Consider the following 22,838-nt stretch of genomic DNA (forward strand, 5'->3'; position numbering starts at 1 on the left):
GTGGAGTTGTCTGTCCGTGCATAGGGAATGGTGAGAGAGGTCTTTCGAGTAGCTGGGTGAGAGGAAAGCGGAAAGGGAGAGTCTGCGGTCGAAGGATAGGACGAGAGGAAGAGGCGGGGAAGTGGTTGGAAAGGGTGGGTGACTAAAAACATAACACAGAGCGATGTGTTATTCGAGTGAAGGGTTCAAATTTTCATAAGGTTGCGACAAAGTGAAGGATGGAAGGAAGAGTCCCGAGTGTTGTGCTCGGATTTAATGATCTGTAGCAAAATAAAATAAATTGTGACAGCAACCGATCATTGGTTCGCGGGGCGCAAAATCAACGCGTTTCACCGCCCGGTAGCCACGGGTCCAATTCACGAGATCACGTGTAGATCAAATAATTAATCTAAATTAGGCAATATGACTTAGATCCGACCTTGAAGGCCGGGGTTTATCCAGACTATGTTAAGCTCGGAGAGTCTGTTCATCATTATGCTCTTCTACTGGTCACTCATTCTATGTACTGGTCCCTAGTCAACCGAGAACTCTTCCATCCTCTTGTTGACACTGATTAAAGTCGAATCAGCTAAGTAGATATATGGGACGACGCCCTCAAATAAATGTACAAATATGGATGGTAAATCCCACCATCTCGGATTTGCTTCCGTCTCTACCGCAAGAACTTTTTTACGGCACCTCCAATATTCTTCAGATCAAGCAGGAAGGTATCATGCCCGAAATGCGACACATCCTCTCCCAGCTCAATATGCTCAACAGTCTGGTTTCCTGTTGCGCGAAGCGTCTCTGCAATTTCCCGTTGTTGCCAGGCCGGAAAGAGGATATCACTGGCGACGCCGATCACCAAGACTGGGTGGTTCTTCAGCGGTGCAAGTCCATGGACGAGATCTTGTGGGGGCGCGTCCGGCCCCTTTCCACCCTCAGTGACAGCCTGGTCCATAGCAGGCGTTGACGCAGTCTGAGACGGTTGCTCTTCATACGGCTTGGCGGGAAGAGTCAGGCTGCAGGTGATATTGTTTTCCTGAGCATCGCTACCTCCCTCGGCGATCTTGACTTCGTTGGCGGCTCTCCGCTGCTGAGTTTCTGCTTGATGGGCATATCCTAAATCAAACAAGTCCATGGCTTTAGACACATAAAGCAAACTGTTCGGATCATACTCCAAACAGAATTTCTCTCCGGCATGATCAAGATACGTCTCAATCAAGAAGTCCGGACAGAGAGCGGGCTGCTTGCTGGGATCTGCGCGCTTGCGTCCAAACCGCATCTCCCATTCAGGCCCACTGCGGTATGTGACTGTGGCGATCTCTCGAGCGAGCTTCATTCCCGAATGAGGGGGGACGGAGTCATAATAGAAGCCCCGGGCCCACTTTGGATCCATCATCAGCACTTGTCGTTGCGTGTGCCTCATGGCAATGCTGTAGGGGTGGCTCCGTGCGCATCCGCTAATGCTGACAACTTTGCCAATGCGCTCCGGGAATAAGACACCGGCAGCAAGACTCTGCATACCGCCCATACTGGATCCAACAGACGCATACAACTTTTGAATGCCCAGTGCATCCAGAAGGCGAAACTGTGCCCGTACCATATCCTCAATCGTGAGAATAGGGAATCGAGTGGCATATCTCTTGCCGTCGGAAGGGTCAATTGTCGAGGGTCCAGTACTTCCGTAACATCCTCCGAGAACGTTTGTGCAGATAATGAAATGTTTGTTCGTGTCGAGAGGCCTACCGGGGCCGATGAACTTTTCCCACCAGCCGGGCTTCGGGTTAGCTTCGGTGCTGTGTGCGTGACTCGATGCCGAAAGACCGGTGTGTAACAGAATGGCATTGCTCTTGTCGGCATTCAATTGGCCCCATGTTTCGTATGCGATGTCGAATTCGCGGAGCACACCACCCCAGTCGAGAAGAATCGGATCCTCGCAGTGAAATTGTTCATGGTGACCAGTGGTGTATGAGGGTTCGGGCCCGGATTCGAGCGACCGCGCGGAGAGCTGGGCAGATTTGGCGTCCTGGGCATCGAGGCATGGAAAGGAGAGAGCAGGGTTGGACGAGTCTCGTGGACTGGATTGCGCAGTAACCGGTTGTGATTTGCGCTGAGGAGCTTGGTGTAGAGCCCGAGAGTGAAGTAGTGGGCTGACTCGAACAACTGGACGTGTGGTAGTCACTGTTGAAAGGTTGTTGCGCTGAGTCAATGATCGTACGACCCTTGACACTCGAGGAACTGAGGACGCCATTCCTGATGGGTTCATCGTGGCCCAAAGACGAGCCTCTATACCACAGGAACGTGGAAAGTGATAGCGATGCGAGAGGCAGGATGATCAATCGGTGACTCGGCCGGGTGTTTTAACATTTGTCACATGCGGATATGGCGGCCTCAGGCCACAGTTGTCAGCCATGCAGCCATGGCGTCATTTACTGTGCTTCTAATTGGCTAACAAGCCAAGCTCGAGTGCATTATGTAATCCTCTTAGAACCGATAACGGTTTTCCAAGTTGCGATAAGGATAAGCATTTCATGTGTACATACGGCAGTAACTCTACCGGAACTAAAGGTCACTCCGCAACTGCGATGCCTCAGGTGTGAGCATCACTCAGCTTTCACCATCAGCCCGCATGGTTATGATCACAACTGAGCCACCTGTCGGCGGGTCTGGCTGAGGTCTTGACCCCGCAGTCTTAAGCTTCCAGTCCAGACTCCGACCTGTTGCTGCATACGACCCCTGCACGTCCGGCGAAAGTCCCTGCGGGTGACCCATCCATATTGTTTCGCCGAAGCCGACACCACCGCTTTGATCAACAACAAGCGGTTGATCATTCACCTCTTTCGGCTGCATTCAGTGCTGTGCATGATTGGGGAAGTAACAGCTTCTCACTATGTTCTCACTTGCACGTCCCAACACGGTTTCCGCCATTCTGGCATAATATCGATCACTTGGGGCATGTCTGCCTGATCATCTTGCCGGCCTAATTGACTGCTTAAGCTTACACTTGAATGACGATGCTGTCTGCAAACACAATGCTTTAGAAACTTTCATCGTCCGAGCATTGTCCCTACAACCTTCAGCAACATTCTTCCCATGTCAACCAGGACTTGTCATAAGGCCATTGTGGGCACCGAGTCGAGTTGGTGCCGGCGACAGGGCGCGCATGACGTATCATGCACTCGCCGTGGATAGGACTACTGGTTACTTGAAGGCTGGACCCTGAGGTCTTTAATCGGCACTGAAAGGTGACCAGGTCATTCGAAATGTCGCTTGCAGCTGCGGAGCGGACACGCTATGGCTGGAATGTTGGTTGCGTCTCTTGGCATGTGAGGTATGTGCCCGATTGGGAATGCTGCACTCGTTACCTACTGTCTCCGGCTTGGACCAGGAACATTCGTTGATAATTTAATTAGGCTGCTTTCTGAGAGGCTTCAGTTGGAGTGACGGTCCTCAGACTCTTGCACTCGATAGTCATCTCAGGACTAAGACGCATACGGGCTTCGATGCTGGGAATATCCCAACTCCTGAGATGTTTAACACTACGAGCTATGCTCTCCAGTTTCTGACATCATTGTCGGTCTGAATCTTGTTTGAACGAAGCTTAAAATTGACATGGAACCACATGCTCTCGGAATTGTTCATCGCCCAATGCTTAGATCATGGTTCCTCTGTCACCCCTCTCTGAGATAGGATATAGCCGTTTCGAGGTACTGGACCTCGTGGTCCGGGGGCATGACCATTAGCGTCCTTCAAAGCCTTGTACCTGGCATGAATCTGGCTTTTCCCCTTGGGGATGACATACACACGACCATGGATTCAATCCATATGATTAGATCGCGGGGTCTAGAATTTCCTAATCCAGACATAGAGTGATTGAGGCTGTCCGCATGCGACCATGACAAGTCCCCAAGCACGATATAAGATCACTGGACTTCGTCTCTAGCTAGAAAGGCGTCTAGCGTCTGCTTCAAATCCAGCCTCTCGCTAACACCTCCTCACCAGTACAACAAACAAGCCAACCCATCATGAAGCTCTTAGCCCCCATTCTAGCCACCACCTGCCTGGCTAGTAGCGTCCTAGCTGCTCCCCGCAGTGGTCTAGTAGAACGCATGCAAGCCCGGTTCATGGCTCGTGGCTCGCGACCCCTACAGCCACACCCTTCAGGATCAGACCCCAAGAGCAACCACCGAGAGGAAGTGGCTTCATCCCCGGACACATCTCACGTCACGTACAGCAGCAACTGGGCCGGCATTGTGCGAGAGGAACCGCCCACTTCAGGTCCTTACACAGCCGTCAGCGCGACCTTCCAGGTCCCTAAGCCCACTGCTGCAGCCAACAGCCGCGGCACGCAGGCCGGCTCCGCCTGGGTCGGCATCGACGGTGACACGTACAGCGCCGCCATCCTCCAGACTGGGGTGGATTTCTACGTCCAGAACGGCAAGGTCTCCGGCGACGCCTGGTACGAATGGTACCCAGACTACGCGTACGACTTCGATCTCACCGTGAGCCCCGGGGATACCATTGTGGCCAAGGTCCAGTCCCTCTCGCCCAGCCAGGGGGTGGCCATCATCGAGAACAAATCCACCGGCCAGAAGGCGACGCAGACGGTCTCCGCCCCTGAAGCGACGGCCACCCTGGCGGGCCAGAATGCTGACTGGATCGTCGAGGACTTCCAGGCGGGCGACGAACAGGTCGCGCTCACAGACTTCGGCACGGTCACGTTTACCGGCGCGCAGGCCCAGGGCGGGGGACAGACCGTGGGTGTCCAGGACGGGACGGTCATTGAGCTGAAGCAAAACAATCAAGTCTTGACAGAGGTGGATGTACAGAGCGACACAAAGTTCAGCGTTACCTACATAGGATGATTTCCTCGAGGCTATTGCATGCTAGTCGTTTCTGTTTTATGTGGCGTTTTATCTGATGATCCTGTTGTATGTATGGAGCATAGCTATCGCTTATTTATGAAGTTCAGATTTGTTAAAGAGTTGCTCGTCGAGGTGTGTCTGCAATTCCAGATTATGATATATCACAGTAGCCACGTAAGGGCTTCATGTGAAATAAAATATACTTGCTACGCACCTGACTGCGGGTCCGAAGAACAACCCTAAGACCAATGACGTCTAAGCAATGCTCTTGATAGCCTCCTCCAGCTCTCTCACATTCCCACCCACCACGCGCTTGTCCAACAACTTGCCATCCTTGTACAAAACGAAGGTCGGCATGGCGCGGACCTGCAGCTCCTGCGCCACGGAGCGCACCTTGTCGACATCGACCTGAATGAACCGGACGTTGGTGTAGGTCTCGCTCAGCTCGCCGATCTTGGGGGCAACAGCCTTGCAGGGGCCGCACCAGGTCGCGAAGAAGTCGACCACGACCGGGCCCGACGAGGTCAGGGCCTTGAAGATGACGGGGCTATTTTTGTGAAGGGATATTGAGTTAGTATTTCCAAAAGCGCAGTTGCAGTTTTCCCCGGGGTTCGATTTCCCCGGTGGAGAGAAAGGTGGGGAAAGCGCATACTTGTCAACCTCGATGACTTTTCCGTGAGCCATGATGGGTTTATCGGGGAAGAAGCGGCTTTTGATGAGGCGGAAAACTGGAGCAAGGAAGTGGGTGTTAGCAGGTTGAGCTGGGCGGGTGAAAGGGTGAGGTCTGTACGTACGGAACCAGAAGGTGAGCAGGATAATGATCCGCGTGAAGTCCATGGCCGGGTGAGGAAAGAAGGGAAAAAGAGAGAGAGGTACTGATTTAGATGGCGCGCGGTGAGAGGACTCGGGGAGGATAAGACGTGATCCAGACAATTCCGCCTCGGCTATCGTAGATCTCCACCGTGGGGCGGGAGGTACGTCGTGACACGGGGAGATGTTGGAACACGGTCCGTGGGCTTCAAAGAATTATATATGCTCGTGAGTTGCGTTAATAGAAAAGACAATGAGATAACATACATTTACAGGAGGAATCAAGGAAGGTGATGCGACTGTCTTCTTCATGCAATGACTGAGCATGCTCTATCCGCTTATGACAGGCGGTGGGCATATGTGTGGCAGAAAGATATTGGCCCCGGCGGTGAAGGACACATTATCTGGCTCGTTATGCCAGCATAAAGTGACTAAGCCATCACATGTCCGCCTCCCCTCCCCCCCATACATGCATAGCCACCAGTCACTTTCCACGCAATCCCCTGAAGCAGGATGTTCACCAACTTAGATCATCTTGTCTCGAATGTCAACTTCCATGGGAGACGCAATGCTATCTGATCTACCTTAATCTCTGTGACAGAGTTTTCAAATCACCATGGCCATCAAGAAAGTGCCAGTCCTCCCTTACCGTCGAGGCTCGGACGCCTCCGAGGCCGACTTCTTCGACATCCCCGACGAACCGTGCTGGGCCATCATCAAGCGGCAGCTGCGACACCTGCGGACCTGGGTCGCCTTCATCTTCTTCGTCCTCTTCATACTCTTTCTCCGCCGGGAGAAGCCCCCGCCGCCCAAGGTAACCCATATCGACTACAGCCGCGTGGACTGGTCCCGCTATGCCTACAGCCAATATGCCACCTCGAGTCCTTACCTCTGCAACGCCCTGTTGACGTTCGATGCCCTTGATCGCCTGGGTAGCAAAGCGCAGCGCGTGCTTTTCTACCCCGAGAACTGGGATGTGATTGTCGAGAGTGACCGGGATCGGGATAGTCAGATGCTGGCGCTGGCGTATGAAAAGTACGGTGCGCTGCTGGTGCCGATCGATGTGCAGATGGTCAAGGCTGGAGCCGGTACGTTCCCTTCATACATGGATGCATGCATGCATATCCTTTTGTTCAGCATTTTCCAATTGTTGCTCGCAAATATACAGACAACTTACACTCATAATCCCCCATTAGGCCCAAGCGAATCCTGGGACAAGAGCACCAGCAAGTTCCTGGCCTTCGGCGAAACCGAATTCGACCGGATCATCCACGTCGACTCGGACGCGACCATCCTCCAGAACATGGACGAGCTCTTCTTCCTGCCGTCGGCCCAGGTGGCCATGCCCCGCGCCTACTGGCAGCTCCCGGACACGCGGCAGCTCTCGTCGCTGCTGATCGTGCTCGAGCCGTCCTTCAAGGAATTCTACGCGCTGACGGCGGCCGGCGAGGCGGTGACGTACGGCCAGGTCAACACCACCGGCACCACGACCGCCCGATACGACATGGAGCTGATGAACGAGCGGTACGGCGACTCGGCACTCGTGCTGCCGCACCGCCAGTACGGGCTGATCACGGGCGAGTTCCGCGCCGATGACCACCGCGCCTTCCTGGGCAACGACTGGGAGGCGTGGGACCCCGAGCGCGTCCTGAGCGAGGCCAAACTCGTGCACTTCTCCGACTGGCCGCTCCCCAAGCCGTGGATCATGTGGCCGCAGGAGTTGCTGGCCGACATGCTGCCCAAGTGCAAGGTCAAGCCCGGGACGCTCCAGGAGAGCGGGTGTAAGGATCGCGAGATCTGGAAGAAGCTGTATGATGATTATCGGCGGAGGCGGAGGGTGAGTTCTTCTCCTTTTGCTTTCACTGCACATCCTTACTTGATGCATAACTTTTTGGACCTGGCGCGTCTCTTTTGCTAACATAGCCCCCTTTCCATGAGCAGGACGTATGCAAGCTTCTCAGCTATCCAGCGCCGAACTGGCCCCCACGGGACGTTCCCGAGCCTCCTCCCTCGCAGGAGGAAGCGAGTCAACCACTTTCATGATTATCGCGTATACCATTCACGGCCTTTTTTCCGGCGCCATCGGGCGTTTTTTTTTTAGATCGGTTTGGGACACGAGGACTTTTTTTTTTATCTCAAAATAGATTGTTGTAACTCCAAGGCATTTCGCATCTGTACACTAGCCGCAGAATGGATCGGGACATATTGTGATTATTGTATGTATATAGAGAAGGACTCGGTAGTCCAGTCACATGTCAATATGAGGTTCAAGCACGTTTTCAAGCAGCGTCAGGACATATCTGTGATGTTCAGGTCTTCGTCGTTGATGCAGGCAGTAGTGTCAGTCTATGCAAGGTATGAGTTTCTGTCCAGCGTATGCGTTATTGCATATGATTTATTCTACTCTGCCAGTGCGGCAATCCCAGTCAACATGCAAAGGGGCAGATTATAAGAATAAATTTATTTTGTTATTGGTTTCATTTCACCCTGCGCTGTCAAGAGACAGCGGCTAGCCAGTTGGAACCAGCACTCGGGAAATGTTCGGGGTAAGAAAAACGCTCTAAATCTATAACGCCCAGCGCAGACATATCGTCTATCGTTATGTTGAAATCGCATCGTGGCTTTTAGTTCCACACCATCACGATGATGATCAAGGTATCCCATCCGATGGAAGGATAACAAATGTTGAAAGCGGTACACGCAATACCAGTGCCGAAAATAGGGTAAAAGGGAAAGAAGCTAAAACATGGGTATCACATCGAATCTAAGCAGAATCCTCCACGGGACCGCAGGTACAGAATAGGTTCTGGTCACCGTAGGCTAGAAAAGAAAAAGTGAGTTAGAAGGGTTGTTCAGTGGTATATTTGAGAAGGGGGTTATGAGCTTACCATCATCCACGCGCGTCACCGAAGGCCAGAACTTCTTCTCCAGCAGGTAGGGCAGGGGGTAGGCCGCGGTCTCCCGGGTGTATGGCCGGGTCCATTCAGTGGAGAGGAGATCACGCTGCGTGTGCGGCGACATCTTCAGGACGTTGCCCTCACGGGGCTGGGAGCCGCTCTCGACTTCCGCGATCTCCTGGCGGATAGAGATGAGGGCATCGCAGAACCGGTCGAGCTCGGCCTTGCTCTCCGACTCGGTCGGCTCGATCATGAGGGTGTTGGACACGGGCCAACTCATGGTCGGGGCGTGGAAGCCATAGTCCTGGAGACGCTTGGCGATATCGATCGCCTCGATGCCACAGGTGTCCTTGAACTTGCGGACATCGAGGATAAATTCGTGCGCGCAACGGCCGTTCTCGTTGGTGTACAGGATGGGGTAGTGCTCCTTGAGACGAGAAAGGATGTAGTTGGCGTTGAGCAGCGTGATCTTGGTAGCGTGCGTGAGTCCCTTAGCACCCATCATGTTGATGTAATTGAAAGTGATGGGTAGGATGCTGGCGCTACCCCAGGGAGCAGCGCTGATCGGGGGAGACGAAGACTCGGAGCGCTTAGATTGGAGGTATTCGCTGACCGGGTGAGAGGGCAGGAAGGGTCGCAGGTGCTCAGCCACACCAATGGGTCCGACACCGGGACCACCACCACCATGGGGAATGCAGAAGGTCTTGTGGAGGTTCAGGTGGCACACATCGGCACCGATTTCTCCTGGGGAGCAAAGACCAATCTGGGCGTTCATGTTGGCACCGTCCATGTAGACCTGCCCACCGTACTTGTGCACAATCTCGCAGGCCTCCTTGATACCAGGCTCGTAGACACCGAATGTGCTAGGGTAAGTGATCATGATGGCTGCCAGGTTCTCTTGGTGCTTCTCGCATTTAGCCTTAAGATCCTCCAGATCGAGGTTACCGGTCTTGGTGTCACACTTGATAGTGACAACGCGCATACCAGCCATGGCCGCACTGGCCGGGTTAGTGCCGTGGGCAGAGACGGGAATCAAGCAGATGTCGCGCTTCGATCCCTCGTGGGCCTCCTGGTACTTCTTGATCACACGCAGTCCAGCGAATTCGCCCTGCGCGCCAGAGTTGGGCTGCACAGTGACTTCAGCCATACCGGTGATATCGGCAAGTTGCTGCTCTAAGTCATCAATCATTTGGGTGTATCCCTTGGCAACATCGGCGGGCATAAAGGGGTGGATCTGGGAGAACTCGGGCCACGAGACAGGGATCATTTCAGTGGTTGCGTTTAGCTTCATGGTGCAAGAACCCAGGGGGATCATGGAATGAGCCAGAGACAAATCTTTCGACTCGAGGTGATGGATGTAACGCAGCATTTCGGTTTCCGAGTGGTGGGTGTTGAAAACAGGGTGCGTAAGGTATTCCGATGTCCGCTCCAAGCTGGCGGGGACGGTTGCCACGGCGAGTCTCTCTTCCAGAACGACCTCGCCTTTGGAGGCATGGTCGGCGAAGATCTGAAGCACAGACCTCACCTCCTCACGTCCAGCAGTCTCGTCCAAGGAAATTCCAACCTTAGTCTCATTGACGCGACGGAGGTAGAAGTGCTTCTGACGTGCGGCAGACATGATAGCATCGGCTTCTTGGCTACTAGGCAGGTCAACAACGACAGTGTCGAAAAGAACGCTGCCATCGGTGGCGTTGGACTTGACAGGTACGTTGTAGCCCAATGCCGCAAGCTGAGCCTGCAGTGTAGCGGTCATGGACATGATGCGCTGAGCAATAGCCTTCAAGCCAGTCGGGCCGTGGTAGACGGCATACATGGCGGACATGTTAGCCAGCAGAGCTTGTGCAGTACAGATGTTACTGGTAGCCTTCTCCCGACGAATGTGCTGCTCTCTGGTTTGAAGGGCCAATCTCAGAGCACGGTTGCCCAGACGGTCCTTAGAGACGCCCACGACACGACCGGGGATCTTGCGCTTATACTTGTCGATACAAGCGAAGAAGGCGGCATGAGGACCACCGAATCCCATGGGAACACCAAATCTTTGGGCATTTCCGAAAGCAATATCAGCACCAAACTCACCAGGCGCCTTAAGCAGAGTCAAGGCGAGGAGATCCGTGGCCACACTGAAGGTACCTCCAGCACTGTGGATGGTATCGCTGAGGGTCTGGAATTCATATACTCCGCCCTCTGTGTCGGGGTACTGTGCCAGAACACCAATCAGGTTGTCGCCCTGCTCCTTGACCAGCTTGAAGTCATCTGCGAGAATATCTCCAATAACCAAATTGATGCCAAAGCCCTCCGCGCGAGAACGCATCACAGCAATAGTCTGAGGGTGGCAAAGGTTCGAAACCACGTAAGATTTTCCGGGCTTCTTCTGCTTAGCCAGGGGCATGGTAGCCAGGGACATGGTCATTGCCTCAGCTGCGGCCGTGGCTTCGTCCAGCACGGAGGCATTGGCGAAGGGCAAGCCAGTGAGATCGGCAGTCAAAGTCTGGAAGTTCAGAAGGGACTCCAGGCGACCCTGACTGATCTCAGGCTGGTAAGGAGTGTAACTGGTGTACCAAGCGGGGTTCTCGAGGACGTTGCGCAGGATCACCGGGGGAACAATAGTACCATAGTAGCCAGCACCAATGTATGTCTTTCCCGAAACATCGATCTGTTTCCGGTAGGTGTCGAGCAGTTTGAGCATGTCTGTCTCGCCCAAGCCACCGTGCACACTGTCGCGGTACAATTTAGCGTTAGAGCTCGGAGGTGACACGGACAAATCCTTCTTGGAGAGGATGTCCGCAGGAAGAACCTGCTTCACGAATTCGTCGAGCGAGGCTACTGGAGGGTCTAGCGTGGCCAGCATCTCCTTGGCCGCATCTGGAGCAGGACCGATATGGCGTCTGGGGAATGTATCGAGGGGCTGGAAGAGATCGCGGGGGTGAGGATCACCGTGGTCGCCAATCGAGCTGGTGTATACATGGCGGCGTGCAGAGGACTGTTCGGAGGAGGTAGTGTGGATAGAACGAAGGATAGGTGTAGATACTCTGCGACTAGCAATTGACGAAGGAATTGAGCGTACTCGCGTGCGCAGGGCGAGCTGGCGGGAGCCACGCAGGGCGCACCAGGACGCAGCCATAGCTACGTTGGTGATAGTGGTGGAGGGAGTATGGAAGTATATGACGGGGAGAAGGAAGGGAGGGAGAGGGAGGGAAGTATAGGATGATTCAAGTATGACAAGACTCAACACATGAGCCGGCAAAGGAATTGGAAGAGATGAGAGGATGAGAAAGAAGAGAAAGAAAAGAGAAAAAGAGAGATTGAGTTTCAAAAAATTAAATACAAGGGAGCTCAAGAAAGCAAGCGAACGATAAGTTAATGAATACCTCACTGAATACCGCGGACGATTCGGGACCGTGGCGGAAAACTCGCCGGCACCCGATATCGCCCTTCAATTTCTCCCCGCAATCCGCGATAAGCAAAGCTCCCCCCCGATAAGCTTTCATTTCCCGCGGGAAAGTCGCGTCGTATCGCTGCTTCTCCTCCGCCATCTTCTGATTCCATCCAGGCCACTTCGTGACAATTCGAGGATACTATGTACAGAGCTTGAAATTCAGAATCATCTCTGGCAAACAACCCCGTGAACATGGCTGATCAACATCTACTCATGTACAAGAGCTATGGTAGCATATAATCAATTCGAAATGTTTGTCTCCGACATATGATGCAATTGCTCTGAATTACTCATACAATATACTCATGTGGCCAATTCTCGTAGTCCCACCTCAACCCAAAGCTCCCAGCTCAAGACATGATGATCATCAAGCTGAAGATGGTGGCAACAGTAGCTGGCTGTAGGTGTACTGCGTACTGTAGAATATGAGATCATCTCGTCGAACCTCGCATTAGAGGGCATATGCTACTCTGCCCGTTCCTGATAGTGCACCCCTTCAGGTACTGTAACCTCAGGCCACAATCAGGCACATAGGCTTGCACGTGGGGTACAGTCACATGATACTGATAGTCGCTTATCATTTGCAAGGTTTGCACTCCCCACGGGTTGCCTTCCCGATTGAGCCTTTCTCAAGGAAGATTTTCTCCCCCTCGATCAGACAGGTCGTTGCGACAACCACCCCAGCTCGTTCATTTTTCTCGCCTCTCTCGCAAGTCTGCTCTTTACTGGGGCCACGTTTTGTCAAAATGTCTCCCGTTCCGATTCCCCCGCCTTCCGACGACATCGCGACTCTTCTGCAGTCCGTCACGCCCCCGACGATGCCCCCGCACCGGTCGCACGACCCCTCCAACAACATGAAGCGCAGTGACCCCTTCCAGTTCGGCTCTCGGTACCTGGAGCAAGGAGATGATGTTTTCGAGTTCAACGCATGGGATCACGTGGAGCCCGATGACGAGTTCAAGGCATTCGCTGAGGAACAGTATGCCAAGCAGCGCGACGCCCCCGTATCGGAGTTCGACAGGAATCGCTTCAACGCCGACCCGGCTAAGTGGTGGAACCTCTTTTACAAGAACAACACGTCCAACTTTTTCAAGAACCGCAAATGGCTGCGCCAGGAATTCCCGGTTCTCGACGAAGTGACTCGGGCGAATGCGGGCAAGCAGGTCGTGTTGGAGGTCGGTGCAGGCGCCGGTAACACCGCTTTCCCCCTGTTGGAAAACAATGAAAATGAGGAGTTGATGGTCCATGCTTGTGACTTCTCCAAGACTGCTGTTCAGGTTATCCGTGACAGTCCTAAATACGACACCAAGCACATCACAGCGGACGTGTGGGATGTGAGTGCTACTGGGGACGGTTCGCTGCCTCCTAACGTGGCGGAAGGATCCGTTGATGTCGTTGTCCTCATTTTCATCTTCTCTGCCTTGGCTCCCAACCAGTGGGAACAGGCTATCAGTAACATCTACCGCGTCTTGAAGCCAGGTGGAAAGATTCTGTTCCGCGATTACGGACGAGGTGACCTCGCTCAGGTCCGTTTCAAGAAGGGCAGGTACATGGGCGAGAACTTTTATATCCGGGGCGATGGTACGCGCGTGTATTTCTTTGACCGGGACGAGCTCGAGAAGATGTGGGGTCAGTGGACACCGGAGAAGGGACTGCCTAAGGGACTTGTGGCTGAGGCAGACAGCACCGCCACTGACGAAGCCGCCGCTGCTACTGAAGAGACCACTGCCACTGAACAGCCAGGAGTCTTCGAAGTACAGAAGTTGGCTGTCGACAACCGACTGATTGTCAATCGTCAGCGCAAGATCAAGATGTATCGTTCCTGGATTCAGGGACACTTTGTCAAGACTGACAAGGCTGCTGCTGCTGACAGTGAGAAGAACGAGTCTTGATTGTGCATTGCAATCGACTAGAGTGTTACTACACCGCAACCTTAGCGAGATGGTGGCCATGCGATGCAGTTATATCGCGCCCACCACATCGGCGTTCACCGTTAGAGGAGCAGCTTGGTGGTTTATACTGAGACTCGTATTGTCGGTCACAGTCAAGGACTGTCAATACATATCGGCTCGCAGCCCCTGGAGTTTTCCACATGCTTCTATTAACCGCGTCAGGTGTGGTATTAGGTCCTTAGTTGTCATGAGATTCGCCTCACTCCAAGATCTGGTTCCATGGCACCATGTCCGCGTATGAGAGAATGTCTGTCGTTCTTTCACTCGGCATCACGACTTTTTCCATGGTGGATGCTATACTAAAGTATTCCATTTCTCATTTCAAAAACGAAGACACGACCGACACGATAAATACATTAGATCTAGATTATTTCTATAGAGAGGAATAGAGCATCAAACCTTATATTGGCTCAGCGAATACCCTTTTCATAGTCTATATCAAACTTCAGCTTCCTCACCGAATTGAAGTGTGCATATAGCTTTTGGTCTTGAGTCCTACTGCATTGTAAAGTGTGAACGGCTTCGGTTCCTTGTTCTCTCGTCTTGCCAAACAGTTTTTGTGCTGCGGAACCGAACCGGACATGGTAGCAGTCGGAACTGCAACTATATATCTTGAAAAATGGCAGAACCATGACCGCTGGAGGAGTTGCACTGTAAGATTCACTTCCCTCCTTTTATGAATATAAGCTCTATAGCTATGAGCTACATATTCTTGCGAGAAATCACATAGAGACATTCTCAGAAAGTCATGATAATGCAACCTTATTAAAAGGGCGACTCCTCGGCTATATGGCAGGGAGAAGGCTATTTGCAGGTGGCGGGTATTTCTATGCCGGGTCAGGATGATCTCCAACTACTTAAATCAGGCACGTCATTCCAACTCTGCCACTTGCTATCGACTTAAATTGCTTATCCTGAAGAACAGGATACACAATCAATTCTTAGCTTCAATTCACAATGTCTCGTATGCATGGGTTAGCCCGAAGACTCTATCTTGGCAGGACCCTGCGAGGATCCCTCCTCCGACGTCCAGCCCGCTGCGGCTTCTCCACTACTGTCACACGCCCATTGATGGAACTGACTGGCTTCACTGAGAACCAACTGACCGTCCGAGATGCCGTATCGGCCGTCTGCGCCAAGTTCCCCAACACCTACTGGCAAGAGTGTGATCAGAATGAGCGCGATCCAAAGGAGTTCCACGCCGCCCTCGCGCAGGACGGATGGCTAGGCATTGCGCTGCCAGAGGAACTGGGGGGAGCTGGACTCGGTATGGAGAGTTGATCTTCTACCCTGGCTGATGGTTACATTTCACTAACAAAGGGTTGGCCAGGCATTTCGGAAGCAACGATGATGATGCAGACCATTACTCAATCAGGCGCAGGTATGGCCGGCGCCCAGGCCATCCACGCTAACGTGTATGCGACACAACCGCTGGCTCGGTTCGGTACGCGTGAGCAGCTGGAGGAGACGATCCCCAACATCATCAACGGCACGTGGCGGACGTGTTTCGGTGTGACGGAGCCGAACACCGGCCTGGAGACGCTGAAGCTGAAGACGCTGGCGACCAAGATCCCCTCTCGTGATGCCTACTCGATAACCGGGCAGAAGATCTGGATCACCTGTGCGCAGGTGGCCGCAAAGATGATCCTTCTAGCGCGGACTACACCGCTGGAGGAGGTGGCCAAGCCGACCCAGGGCCTGTCGCTGTTCTGCATCGACCTGGACCGCGATCACCCCGGCCTAGACATGCGCAAGATCAAGAAGATGGGTGGCCGCGCGGTGGATGCTAATGAGGTGTTCTTCGATCAGTATACCATCCCGGCGAAGACGCTGATCGGGCAGGAGAATGACGGGTTCCGTATTATCCTGCACGGCATGAACGCGGAACGGTGTCTGCTGGCCGGCGAGGCCTTGGGATTGGGCTACGCGGCGCTGGAGCGAGCAGCGCAGTATGCACGGGAGCGAGTCGTCTTTGGCCGGCCGATCGGGCAGAACCAGGGCATCGCGCACCCGCTGGCGGATGCGTACATGAAGCTCGAGGCGGCCAAGCTGGCCACCTACCATGCGGCGCGTCTCTACGATGCATCGCGACAGGACGAGAGCATCCCCGCGCACTCGGTGGGGGTGGCCTGCAACAGTGCGAAGTACCTGGCGGCCGAGGCGGCCTTCACCGCGTGTGAGCGGGCGGTGCTCAGCCACGGTGGAATGGGTTACGCGATGGAGTACGACGTGGAGCGCTACTTACGCGAGTGTTTAGTCCCTCGAATCGCACCGGTCAGTCGGGAGATGATCTTGAACTACGTGAGCGAGAAGGTTTTACAGCTGCCTCGGAGTTATTGAAGGGGGGGGGGGGGCAAACAGGTTGAGTTTGCTACATATCATAAATTGACGACACGAGAGAGGCTTTGATCTTTGTGCGGTGACAGGGCCTAGATTTCGATGATGCATGATCTGGCCTGGAGATCGTCAATTTTTTTTGTTACTGTCGCGCAATGTTTGCTGTTATCGGATGCGGCGCATTGCAGGCATGGGGCTGTTTCCGGCAGCTTGAATAGAAAGCGTTTTCCCAGTCGCAGCACTGATTGGTACTGGAACAGAAAAAAGCAAAAAATAGCGCATAAGAAAAACTCGAGCTCCCCACTTCTGGAGACAATGGTAGAAAAACTGTCAGGGCGTTCAGGGAACCTGGAACTAATCTCAGGAACGCACGGTGAGAACGGCGTATTGAGAACCAGGGAATTTGCCTGCCATTTGCGGCATTTTCTCCTCCTCCGGTCCTGCTCCGTAAACGATTTTGTCCTTGTTGACGACGGACTCAGCCAAGGTATCTACAGATAGAAAGAAGACAAAAATTTTCTCATCATGATGTGCAAATAATTTCTTTTTCTGCGAGGTTGCATTAGTGGAAATTAGAAAAAAGCAAGCATACTCAGCTAAAAACAAAAACAAAATGATACAGCGAGGCAGTGATTCGTCAATTGCGGTTGAAGATTGATCCATGGCGGCGGCGGCGACCTTCATCTTATTTCTTATTCATTTTATTTATTATCTTTTGATTTATCTAATTTAAATTTTTCGGTCTGGGGTCGGCTGTTCCGCCCTTGTCATAGATTGCATTGTTCTTTCCGACTTCTAGTCTACAAACACTCCATCATCCATCCATCCATCCATCCTTCTTCCTCCTCCCACTCTTTAACTAAACTAAACTCATCTTGTCCCGGCCTGACTTTCCCCGTTACTCACTAAACAATGCTTAACTTGCTCCATTTGCCCCGACTAGCTGCTATCGTGGGTCTTTGACCTACAGCAGTTCCGCTCTGGCCCTGCGCCTTTTTCTCTCTCTGCCCCCCCTTCTTCTCCCCTCGTCGTCACCGATCGGCAGGCAACCGCAGATTCCCCGATTTCGAATCCCAACCCTCAACGCCCCCCCCCCAGCTGTCATCCTTTCTCCCCCTCCTGTCTTGTTATCCCTTGGATATTCTAGATACTTTTCTCCGAGATTCTTGACATCTTGACTGACGATCCCCCCCCTCTGTTCCGTTAACTTGCCTTTGACGGAGCGAGCTCCGTGCGGTCACACCGCAGGATGTTTTCCTCCATTTTGCGATGGGCGAATACCGTCACTTCGCACATTCCCTGGGTGAAGAATTTGCGCCTGAACTATATTCTCATCCATTATATGTACATCTTCGCTACGATAATTCTCACCTCGGTCATAATCTACCCCGGTACCAGTCTCGCCTATATCGATGCCATCTTTCTCTCCACTAGTGCATCTACCCAGAGCGGCCTCAACACCGTCGACCTGAATACTCTGTACACCTATCAACAGGTATTCTTGTACGTGGCGTCTATGCTGACTACCCCCATCTTTATCAACACCGTCCTCGTCTTTGTCCGGCTTTACTGGTTCGAAAAACGCTTCCAGCACGTCGTCCGCGATGCTCGAGCCCTTCGCTACACTCGCTCCCGCCAACGCACTGTGACTGACGACAAGAATGGGACGAGCTATGATCGGGAGGAAGCTGGCGTTGGTAACCGACCTATCGTGGTGCTGCGGAATACGTTGGGTCGGGTCCGCTCGCGAAGTCATAGTATCAAGTCTCCCGAGGAGAACAGTTCGCCACCGGCATCGCCAACCACTCGACGAAATGATGAGAACAACGCGGAGGATCCAGAGGCGACATTCGCGCGGAAGCTAGCGTTTGGGCTGGGGAATGGGGTAGGGAGTCTGCGCGTTCCCGCGCAACTCAGCCCCGAACATCACATCGCATTCTTAGAAAACCAGCGGAGGAATAAAGGGGCCCTGCGGATCCCAAGTCCTCGGGAGTATGATCGGGGTGGTGTGCCGCAGGTGTTAGAAGAAGACGAGAATGTGGAAGCTCCCGCTAAACCCGCGGCGAACGACTCCGGCGGAGAACGGAGCCCAGGTGATACCAGGGATGGATCCGAGGAGGATGAAGAGGAGGGCAGGAACAAGGATGGGGACGAGGAAGAGGATGCTCGGTCTCGCCGGATGGACGGTCCCCATATCACGATCAACGAGCCCGAGATGTTTCGCACGCGGACGAGGAACGAGACCTTTCCCCGCATGGACTCGCGCCCAACGTTCAAGGAGACGAAGGAAGATCCGGATATCTCACCACTAGCCCGATCTACAACACGGCGACCCACCTTCAGCAGTGTCTTCCGATCCCTGACACAGGAGCGGGAGCGGCCTACGCAGCCTTATCTTAGTTGGAATGCCACTGTCGCTCGTAATTCCAACTTCGTCGATTTGACCGAGGAACAACGAGACGAGCTGGGTGGTATTGAATACCGTGCACTGAAGACCTTGGCGGTGGTGCTAATCTCATACTATGTTCTGTTTCATCTCTTGGGCATAATTTGCATGGTCCCGTGGATCATGACCACTCACTGGGGGTCGGTGGTCGAGCAGGTTGGCCAGGGCCGTCCTTGGTGGGCCATCTTCGTGGCCCAGTCGGCCTTCAACGACGTGGGCTTCAGTCTTACCCCAGACTCGATGGCATCCTTTCAAGGGGCCATATTCCCACTGTTGCTCCTGGGCTTTCTGGTCGTCATCGGAAACACCGGGTTCCCATGTATGTTACGGTTCATCATCTGGGTCTCGTCCAAGGTCGTCCGTGCGGAAACACCCCTGTGGGAAGAATTGCGCTTTCTCCTTGATCATCCCCGCCGATGCTTTACCCTCCTCTTTCCTCGAAACGCTACTTGGTGGCTCTTTGCGATATTGGTGCTGCTGAATGGAATCGACCTGGTCTTCTTCATCATTCTTGACGTGAGTTGTCACACCCACTAATTATCGAACTACACTAACAGGTGCGCTAGCTGAACGACTCGACTGTCACGTCCTTGTCGCCAGGTCTTCGGGTCCTAGATGGTCTATTCCAGGCAATCTGCACGCGTACCGCTGGTTTTACGGTTGTCTCGATCTCAGACCTGCACCCCGCGGTTCAGGTGTCGTACCTGATCATGATGTATATCTCCGTGTTTCCTATCGCCATCTCCCTGCGGCGCACCAACGTCTACGAGGAGAAGAGTCTAGGGATATATGGTAATGGGGATGAAGATGAGGGTGATGATACTCAGCAGACGGCACCCAGCTACATCGGCGCTCACTTGCGGAAGCAGCTGAGTTTCGATCTGTGGTACGTGTTCCTGGGGCTCTTCATCATCACCATCGTCGAAGGCGGGCGCCTCGAAGCGCAGGACGACTACTCGTTTCAAATCTGGTCTGTGCTGTTCGAGGTTGTGTCCGCGTACGGCACTGTGGGCATGTCTCTGGGATACCCTGGGATCAACGCCTCCTTCTCCGCTGAATTCCACGTGCTTTCCAAACTAGTCATTATGGCCATGCAAATCCGTGGCCGCCACAGAGGTCTGCCGTACGCTCTGGACCGCGCCATTCTGCTCCCCTCGGAATCGCTCAACCAGAACGAAATCGCTGACGCGGAGAAACGTATGCGTCGCCGTGCCTCCAGTCTCAGCCAGATGTCGGTTGATCGTGACCGCGACCAGACCCAGCCCCGGAATCCGCCGGAGCAGAGCGCTACCACGGGCCATGATCCCCGGGATCATTACCCTCGGCACTCGATGCAGGGTGACGGAATCATCCGCCGGCACTCGACTCTGCGTTCCCAGCGATCTCAGCGTGTCTAGATCATGATCTTTAAATCATTATATCTCGTTCAAAGCTTATCACCTATTGAAAGATGTTGGTCCTTATTACAAGCGATGTGAGCAGGATTCAGCAGTCCTTTTCTCACGCCTCATCCTTAGCGTGTCACTTTCTTCTTGTAAGAGAGCGTGTCGGACTTTTCGACTTTGCAACTTATACTCCCTGTCGTTTACGGTGTTTATAAAGCGAATGGCGGGACGATTCATCTATTTGTACATAACAACTATACGTATACAAGGTGTCACCGGGGCAGGTGGGGTGGAGTGAGTGGGAGGAATTGGGCACAGCAGGCTGTGTTTTCGAAGACTCTTTTCTGCGTCATTCCCTTGCTGGATGGACATATCGATAAAGTAATGGGGTATATACACCTACCCTTTTGGTCTCTAAACAAAAAAAAAAAAGAAAGGAAGGAACCCCTCGAATTCTCATTCATTCATGCATACATCATTGTGTTGTGTGACCCTTGTATATTCTTTGATTCTAATGCCTATCTAGCTCTACTATACACGCACGCAGATTTAAGGGGTTTATCGCAGGGTGACTAACTCCTCCGCACTGGTGGGGTGAATGGCGACGCAGCTGTCGAAGTCCTTCTTGGTGGCGCCCATCTTGACGGCGACGCCGAAACCCTGGAGCATCTCGCCGCAGCCCAGGCCCAAGATGTGCAGACCGACGACCTTCTCCTCGGGGCCGGCGCAGATGAGCTTAAACTCGGTGGGGTTCTGCTTCTTCTCCTCGGCCGGGTACAGGTCGTAGTACATGGCGGTGAAGCGGGTGTGGTAGACCTTGATCTGATCGTCGCCGTACTTCTGGCGGGCCTCGGGCTCGGTGAGACCCACGGTGCCGACCTCCGGGTGCGAGAAGACGACGGTGGGGATGTTGTCGTAGGCGAGCTTGGCGGTCTTGAATTCGGGGCCGCCGAAGAGGCGGTTGCCGAGTTGGCGGCCGGCGGCGATGGCGACTTTGGGGGGTGTCAGTTTAGTTTGGTGATTGGGGGTGTGAGAGAGGGTAAGACATACCAGGAGTCAATTCGGCTTGGCCGGTGACATCACCAATAGCATAGACACCGTCGACGCTGGTGTTCTGGAACTCGTCGACGACGACGTGGCCCTTCTCGTTCAGCTTGACGCCGGGGACGTCCAGATGCAGGTCCTCGACCTCGGGGACACGGCCGACGGCCCACAGCAGCTCGTTGACCTCGGTCTCGGAGCCGTCGTGGTGGACCAGCTTGAGCAGCTTGTCCTTGCCCTTGCCGTCGCGGAGGAGCTGGACCTCCTTGAAGCCCTGGTGGCCCTTGTGGACGTGGATGCCGACGGACTCGTAGCGCTCGGTCATGGTCTTGGAGATCATCGGGTCGAACTTGCGCAGGAACTCCTGGCCGCGGATGTACATGTGGGTCTCGACGCCGACGGCGCCCATCACGCCGGCCAGCTCCACGGCGATGTAGCCCGCCCCGACGACGGCGATCTTGGGCGGCAGCTCCTCGATCTCGAAGAACCCGTCGCTGGTGATGCCGTGCTCGGCGCCCTTGATGTCCGGGATGCTGGGCCGGCCGCCGGTCGCGATTAGGATGTGCGGCGCCGTGTACCGCGCCTTGCGGCCGTCCTCCAGCGTCACCTCGATCACCTTGGGCTCCACGAAGCCCGCCCGCCCGTGAACCAGGTCGATCCCCTCGCGGCCCCAGTTGCGCTCGTAGATCCCGTTCAGCCGCTGGATCGTCGCGTCGCGCCGCTCCTTGAAGTACTTGTAGTCGATCTTCACGTCCTCCGGCACCGTGTAGCCGTAGTGCTTGGCCGCGTGCAGGTTCTCGTTGACCGAGGCGAAGTTCCAGGTCATCTTCTTGGGGACACAGCTGGAAAGTTGACGAGGTCATTAGCTGCTGAGCCTTTTTACTGAGCGTGATTCTATGGAGGTCTTGACGACTACTCACCCAACGTTGACACAGGTACCGCCGGAGCGACCACTCTCCACAATCAGGGTCTTCGCGCCATACCAGCCAGCGGCGCGGCGTCCGCTGCCACTGCCGCCACTTCCACCGCCCAGGACGATGTAGTCGTACTGCTGAACCTCAACGGGAGCCATGTTGCTGGAATCGGCTGTAGCCGCGGTCGAGGAGAATTGCCGAGTGAGAGAGGTGAGACGTGCGACGGTGGTCAGGGTAGGTCGCTGAATGGTAGCCAGCACGCTTCGGCGACTGACGACGGCGTTCGGGAGGGAAGCTGTGGTGATGCTTTTGCTGCCGGGGTTGGGCAGAGAAACAGCAGCGATCTGGGATGAACGGACAAACGGAGAGGAGCCGTAAGAGAGCCGGTTCTTAAGTACCTGAGCTGGAAGGGAACGGAGAGAAGAACAGGTGCGCATTGGGAGGAGGAGTAAGAGGAGAAAGAAGAAGAAGAGAAGGGAGGGGAAGAGGTTGAGGTCAGACGCCGAGGTGGAGGGGCAGAAATGGCACTGGCACTGGGTGGGTGGGGGGAATGCCGGCAATGACCGAGAACAACGGGGCTGTAGCTCTAGTAGTCTATGATTCGTGTATGATCACCAATCAGCAAGACACTCGGGCAAATGACAGAGTTATCGCGATAGAAAAGTATACGAAGGGGCTGCTGGAGGGATGACAATTGGACCATTCAGAAATGTTCTGACGCCATTTGAGCTGCATTAAAACCGGCCGGAGGCAATCAATGCCCCAAGAATTCC

At 54.0% G+C, this 22,838-nt stretch overlaps 9 protein-coding genes across 9 annotated transcripts; 5 read left to right on the forward strand and 4 right to left on the reverse strand.

Annotated features, from left to right (window-relative positions):
* Positions 1 to 452: 452 nt before the first annotated feature.
* On the reverse strand, positions 453 to 2,304 carry BO86DRAFT_391413 (homoserine O-acetyltransferase family protein). The gene has a single exon (XM_025672588.1). The coding sequence runs from the start codon at positions 2,246 to 2,248 to the stop codon at positions 653 to 655; it is 1,596 nt and encodes a 531-aa protein (XP_025524858.1). The 5' UTR covers positions 2,249 to 2,304; the 3' UTR covers positions 453 to 652.
* A 1,437-nt stretch (positions 2,305 to 3,741) lies between these two features.
* Positions 3,742 to 4,975, forward strand: BO86DRAFT_171572 (A4/G1 family peptidase). The gene has a single exon (XM_025666508.1). The coding sequence runs from the start codon at positions 4,008 to 4,010 to the stop codon at positions 4,845 to 4,847; it is 840 nt and encodes a 279-aa protein (XP_025524859.1). The 5' UTR covers positions 3,742 to 4,007; the 3' UTR covers positions 4,848 to 4,975.
* On the reverse strand, positions 4,886 to 5,935 carry BO86DRAFT_344306 (thioredoxin family protein). Its single transcript, XM_025669174.1, has 3 exons — positions 5,642 to 5,935; positions 5,500 to 5,575; positions 4,886 to 5,394 (listed from the first exon to the last, which is right to left on the reverse strand). Exons 1-3 carry the CDS (start codon positions 5,682 to 5,684, stop codon positions 5,103 to 5,105), a joined length of 411 nt encoding a protein of 136 aa, XP_025524860.1. The 5' UTR covers positions 5,685 to 5,935; the 3' UTR covers positions 4,886 to 5,102.
* Positions 5,936 to 6,159: 224 nt separating this feature from the next.
* On the forward strand, positions 6,160 to 7,933 carry BO86DRAFT_391416 (nucleotide-diphospho-sugar transferase). The gene is made up of 3 exons (XM_025672589.1): positions 6,160 to 6,745; positions 6,854 to 7,494; positions 7,599 to 7,933. Exons 1-3 carry the CDS (start codon positions 6,274 to 6,276, stop codon positions 7,698 to 7,700), a joined length of 1,215 nt encoding a protein of 404 aa, XP_025524861.1. The 5' UTR covers positions 6,160 to 6,273; the 3' UTR covers positions 7,701 to 7,933.
* A 144-nt stretch (positions 7,934 to 8,077) lies between these two features.
* BO86DRAFT_391418 (glycine decarboxylase subunit P) lies at positions 8,078 to 11,882 on the reverse strand. The gene is made up of 2 exons (XM_025672590.1): positions 8,546 to 11,882; positions 8,078 to 8,477 (listed from the first exon to the last, which is right to left on the reverse strand). Exons 1-2 carry the CDS (start codon positions 11,673 to 11,675, stop codon positions 8,422 to 8,424), a joined length of 3,186 nt encoding a protein of 1,061 aa, XP_025524862.1. The 5' UTR covers positions 11,676 to 11,882; the 3' UTR covers positions 8,078 to 8,421.
* Positions 11,883 to 12,594: 712 nt separating this feature from the next.
* Positions 12,595 to 14,338, forward strand: BO86DRAFT_391419 (tRNA(Thr) (cytosine(32)-N(3))-methyltransferase). Its single transcript, XM_025672591.1, has one exon. It carries the CDS (start codon positions 12,737 to 12,739, stop codon positions 13,880 to 13,882), a length of 1,146 nt encoding a protein of 381 aa, XP_025524863.1. The 5' UTR covers positions 12,595 to 12,736; the 3' UTR covers positions 13,883 to 14,338.
* Positions 14,339 to 14,848: 510 nt separating this feature from the next.
* On the forward strand, positions 14,849 to 16,300 carry BO86DRAFT_391420 (acyl-CoA dehydrogenase family protein). Its single transcript, XM_025672592.1, has 2 exons — positions 14,849 to 15,209; positions 15,273 to 16,300. Exons 1-2 carry the CDS (start codon positions 14,900 to 14,902, stop codon positions 16,280 to 16,282), a joined length of 1,320 nt encoding a protein of 439 aa, XP_025524864.1. The 5' UTR covers positions 14,849 to 14,899; the 3' UTR covers positions 16,283 to 16,300.
* A 747-nt stretch (positions 16,301 to 17,047) lies between these two features.
* On the forward strand, positions 17,048 to 20,576 carry BO86DRAFT_367725 (potassium ion transporter). The gene is made up of 2 exons (XM_025670168.1): positions 17,048 to 19,241; positions 19,292 to 20,576. The coding sequence occupies exons 1-2, from the start codon at positions 17,529 to 17,531 to the stop codon at positions 20,120 to 20,122; spliced, it is 2,544 nt and encodes an 847-aa protein (XP_025524865.1). The 5' UTR covers positions 17,048 to 17,528; the 3' UTR covers positions 20,123 to 20,576.
* Positions 20,577 to 20,613: 37 nt separating this feature from the next.
* On the reverse strand, positions 20,614 to 22,785 carry glr1 (glutathione-disulfide reductase GLR1). Its single transcript, XM_025677272.1, has 3 exons — positions 22,072 to 22,785; positions 21,161 to 21,993; positions 20,614 to 21,102 (listed from the first exon to the last, which is right to left on the reverse strand). Exons 1-3 carry the CDS (start codon positions 22,500 to 22,502, stop codon positions 20,669 to 20,671), a joined length of 1,698 nt encoding a protein of 565 aa, XP_025524866.1. The 5' UTR covers positions 22,503 to 22,785; the 3' UTR covers positions 20,614 to 20,668.
* Positions 22,786 to 22,838: the final 53 nt, after the last annotated feature.

Source organism: Aspergillus japonicus, assembly GCF_003184785.1.
Source record: "Aspergillus japonicus CBS 114.51 unplaced genomic scaffold BO86scaffold_51, whole genome shotgun sequence".
In the NCBI taxonomy this organism is placed as follows: Eukaryota; Fungi; Ascomycota; class Eurotiomycetes; order Eurotiales; family Aspergillaceae; genus Aspergillus; species Aspergillus japonicus.

What these genes read in the sequence shown, in the direction of transcription:
- BO86DRAFT_344306 (XM_025669174.1), bottom strand. Translation starts at nt 5,684, where the DNA reads ATGGACTTCACGCGGATCATTATCCTGCTCACCTTCTGGTTCC. An exon ending in CCTGCTCACCTTCTGGTTCC is followed by an intron (nt 5,576 to 5,641) that starts GTACGTACAGAC and finishes TCCTTGCTCCAG; the next exon opens with TTTTCCGCCTCATCAAAAGC. An exon ending in AAAGTCATCGAGGTTGACAA is followed by an intron (nt 5,395 to 5,499) that starts GTATGCGCTTTC and finishes TCACAAAAATAG; the next exon opens with CCCCGTCATCTTCAAGGCCC.
- BO86DRAFT_391413 (XM_025672588.1), bottom strand. Translation starts at nt 2,248, where the DNA reads ATGAACCCATCAGGAATGGCGTCCTCAGTTCCTCGAGTGTCAAGGGTC.
- BO86DRAFT_391416 (XM_025672589.1), top strand. Translation starts at nt 6,274, where the DNA reads ATGGCCATCAAGAAAGTGCCAGTCCTCCCTTACCGTCGAGGCTCGGAC. An exon ending in GATGGTCAAGGCTGGAGCCG is followed by an intron (nt 6,746 to 6,853) that starts GTACGTTCCCTT and finishes ATCCCCCATTAG; the next exon opens with GCCCAAGCGAATCCTGGGAC. An exon ending in ATTATCGGCGGAGGCGGAGG is followed by an intron (nt 7,495 to 7,598) that starts GTGAGTTCTTCT and finishes TTCCATGAGCAG; the next exon opens with GACGTATGCAAGCTTCTCAG.
- BO86DRAFT_367725 (XM_025670168.1), top strand. Translation starts at nt 17,529, where the DNA reads ATGTTTTCCTCCATTTTGCGATGGGCGAATACCGTCACTTCGCACATT. An exon ending in TCTTCTTCATCATTCTTGAC is followed by an intron (nt 19,242 to 19,291) that starts GTGAGTTGTCAC and finishes CAGGTGCGCTAG; the next exon opens with CTGAACGACTCGACTGTCAC.
- BO86DRAFT_391418 (XM_025672590.1), bottom strand. Translation starts at nt 11,675, where the DNA reads ATGGCTGCGTCCTGGTGCGCCCTGCGTGGCTCCCGCCAGCTCGCCCTG. An exon ending in GGTGACGCGCGTGGATGATG is followed by an intron (nt 8,478 to 8,545) that starts GTAAGCTCATAA and finishes TTTCTTTTCTAG; the next exon opens with CCTACGGTGACCAGAACCTA.
- BO86DRAFT_391420 (XM_025672592.1), top strand. Translation starts at nt 14,900, where the DNA reads ATGTCTCGTATGCATGGGTTAGCCCGAAGACTCTATCTTGGCAGGACC. An exon ending in ACTGGGGGGAGCTGGACTCG is followed by an intron (nt 15,210 to 15,272) that starts GTATGGAGAGTT and finishes AGGGTTGGCCAG; the next exon opens with GCATTTCGGAAGCAACGATG.
- BO86DRAFT_171572 (XM_025666508.1), top strand. Translation starts at nt 4,008, where the DNA reads ATGAAGCTCTTAGCCCCCATTCTAGCCACCACCTGCCTGGCTAGTAGC.
- glr1 (XM_025677272.1), bottom strand. Translation starts at nt 22,502, where the DNA reads ATGCGCACCTGTTCTTCTCTCCGTTCCCTTCCAGCTCAGGTACTTAAG. An exon ending in GGTACCTGTGTCAACGTTGG is followed by an intron (nt 21,994 to 22,071) that starts GTGAGTAGTCGT and finishes TCAACTTTCCAG; the next exon opens with CTGTGTCCCCAAGAAGATGA. An exon ending in CCAAGCCGAATTGACTCCTG is followed by an intron (nt 21,103 to 21,160) that starts GTATGTCTTACC and finishes CACCCCCCAAAG; the next exon opens with TCGCCATCGCCGCCGGCCGC.
- BO86DRAFT_391419 (XM_025672591.1), top strand. Translation starts at nt 12,737, where the DNA reads ATGTCTCCCGTTCCGATTCCCCCGCCTTCCGACGACATCGCGACTCTT.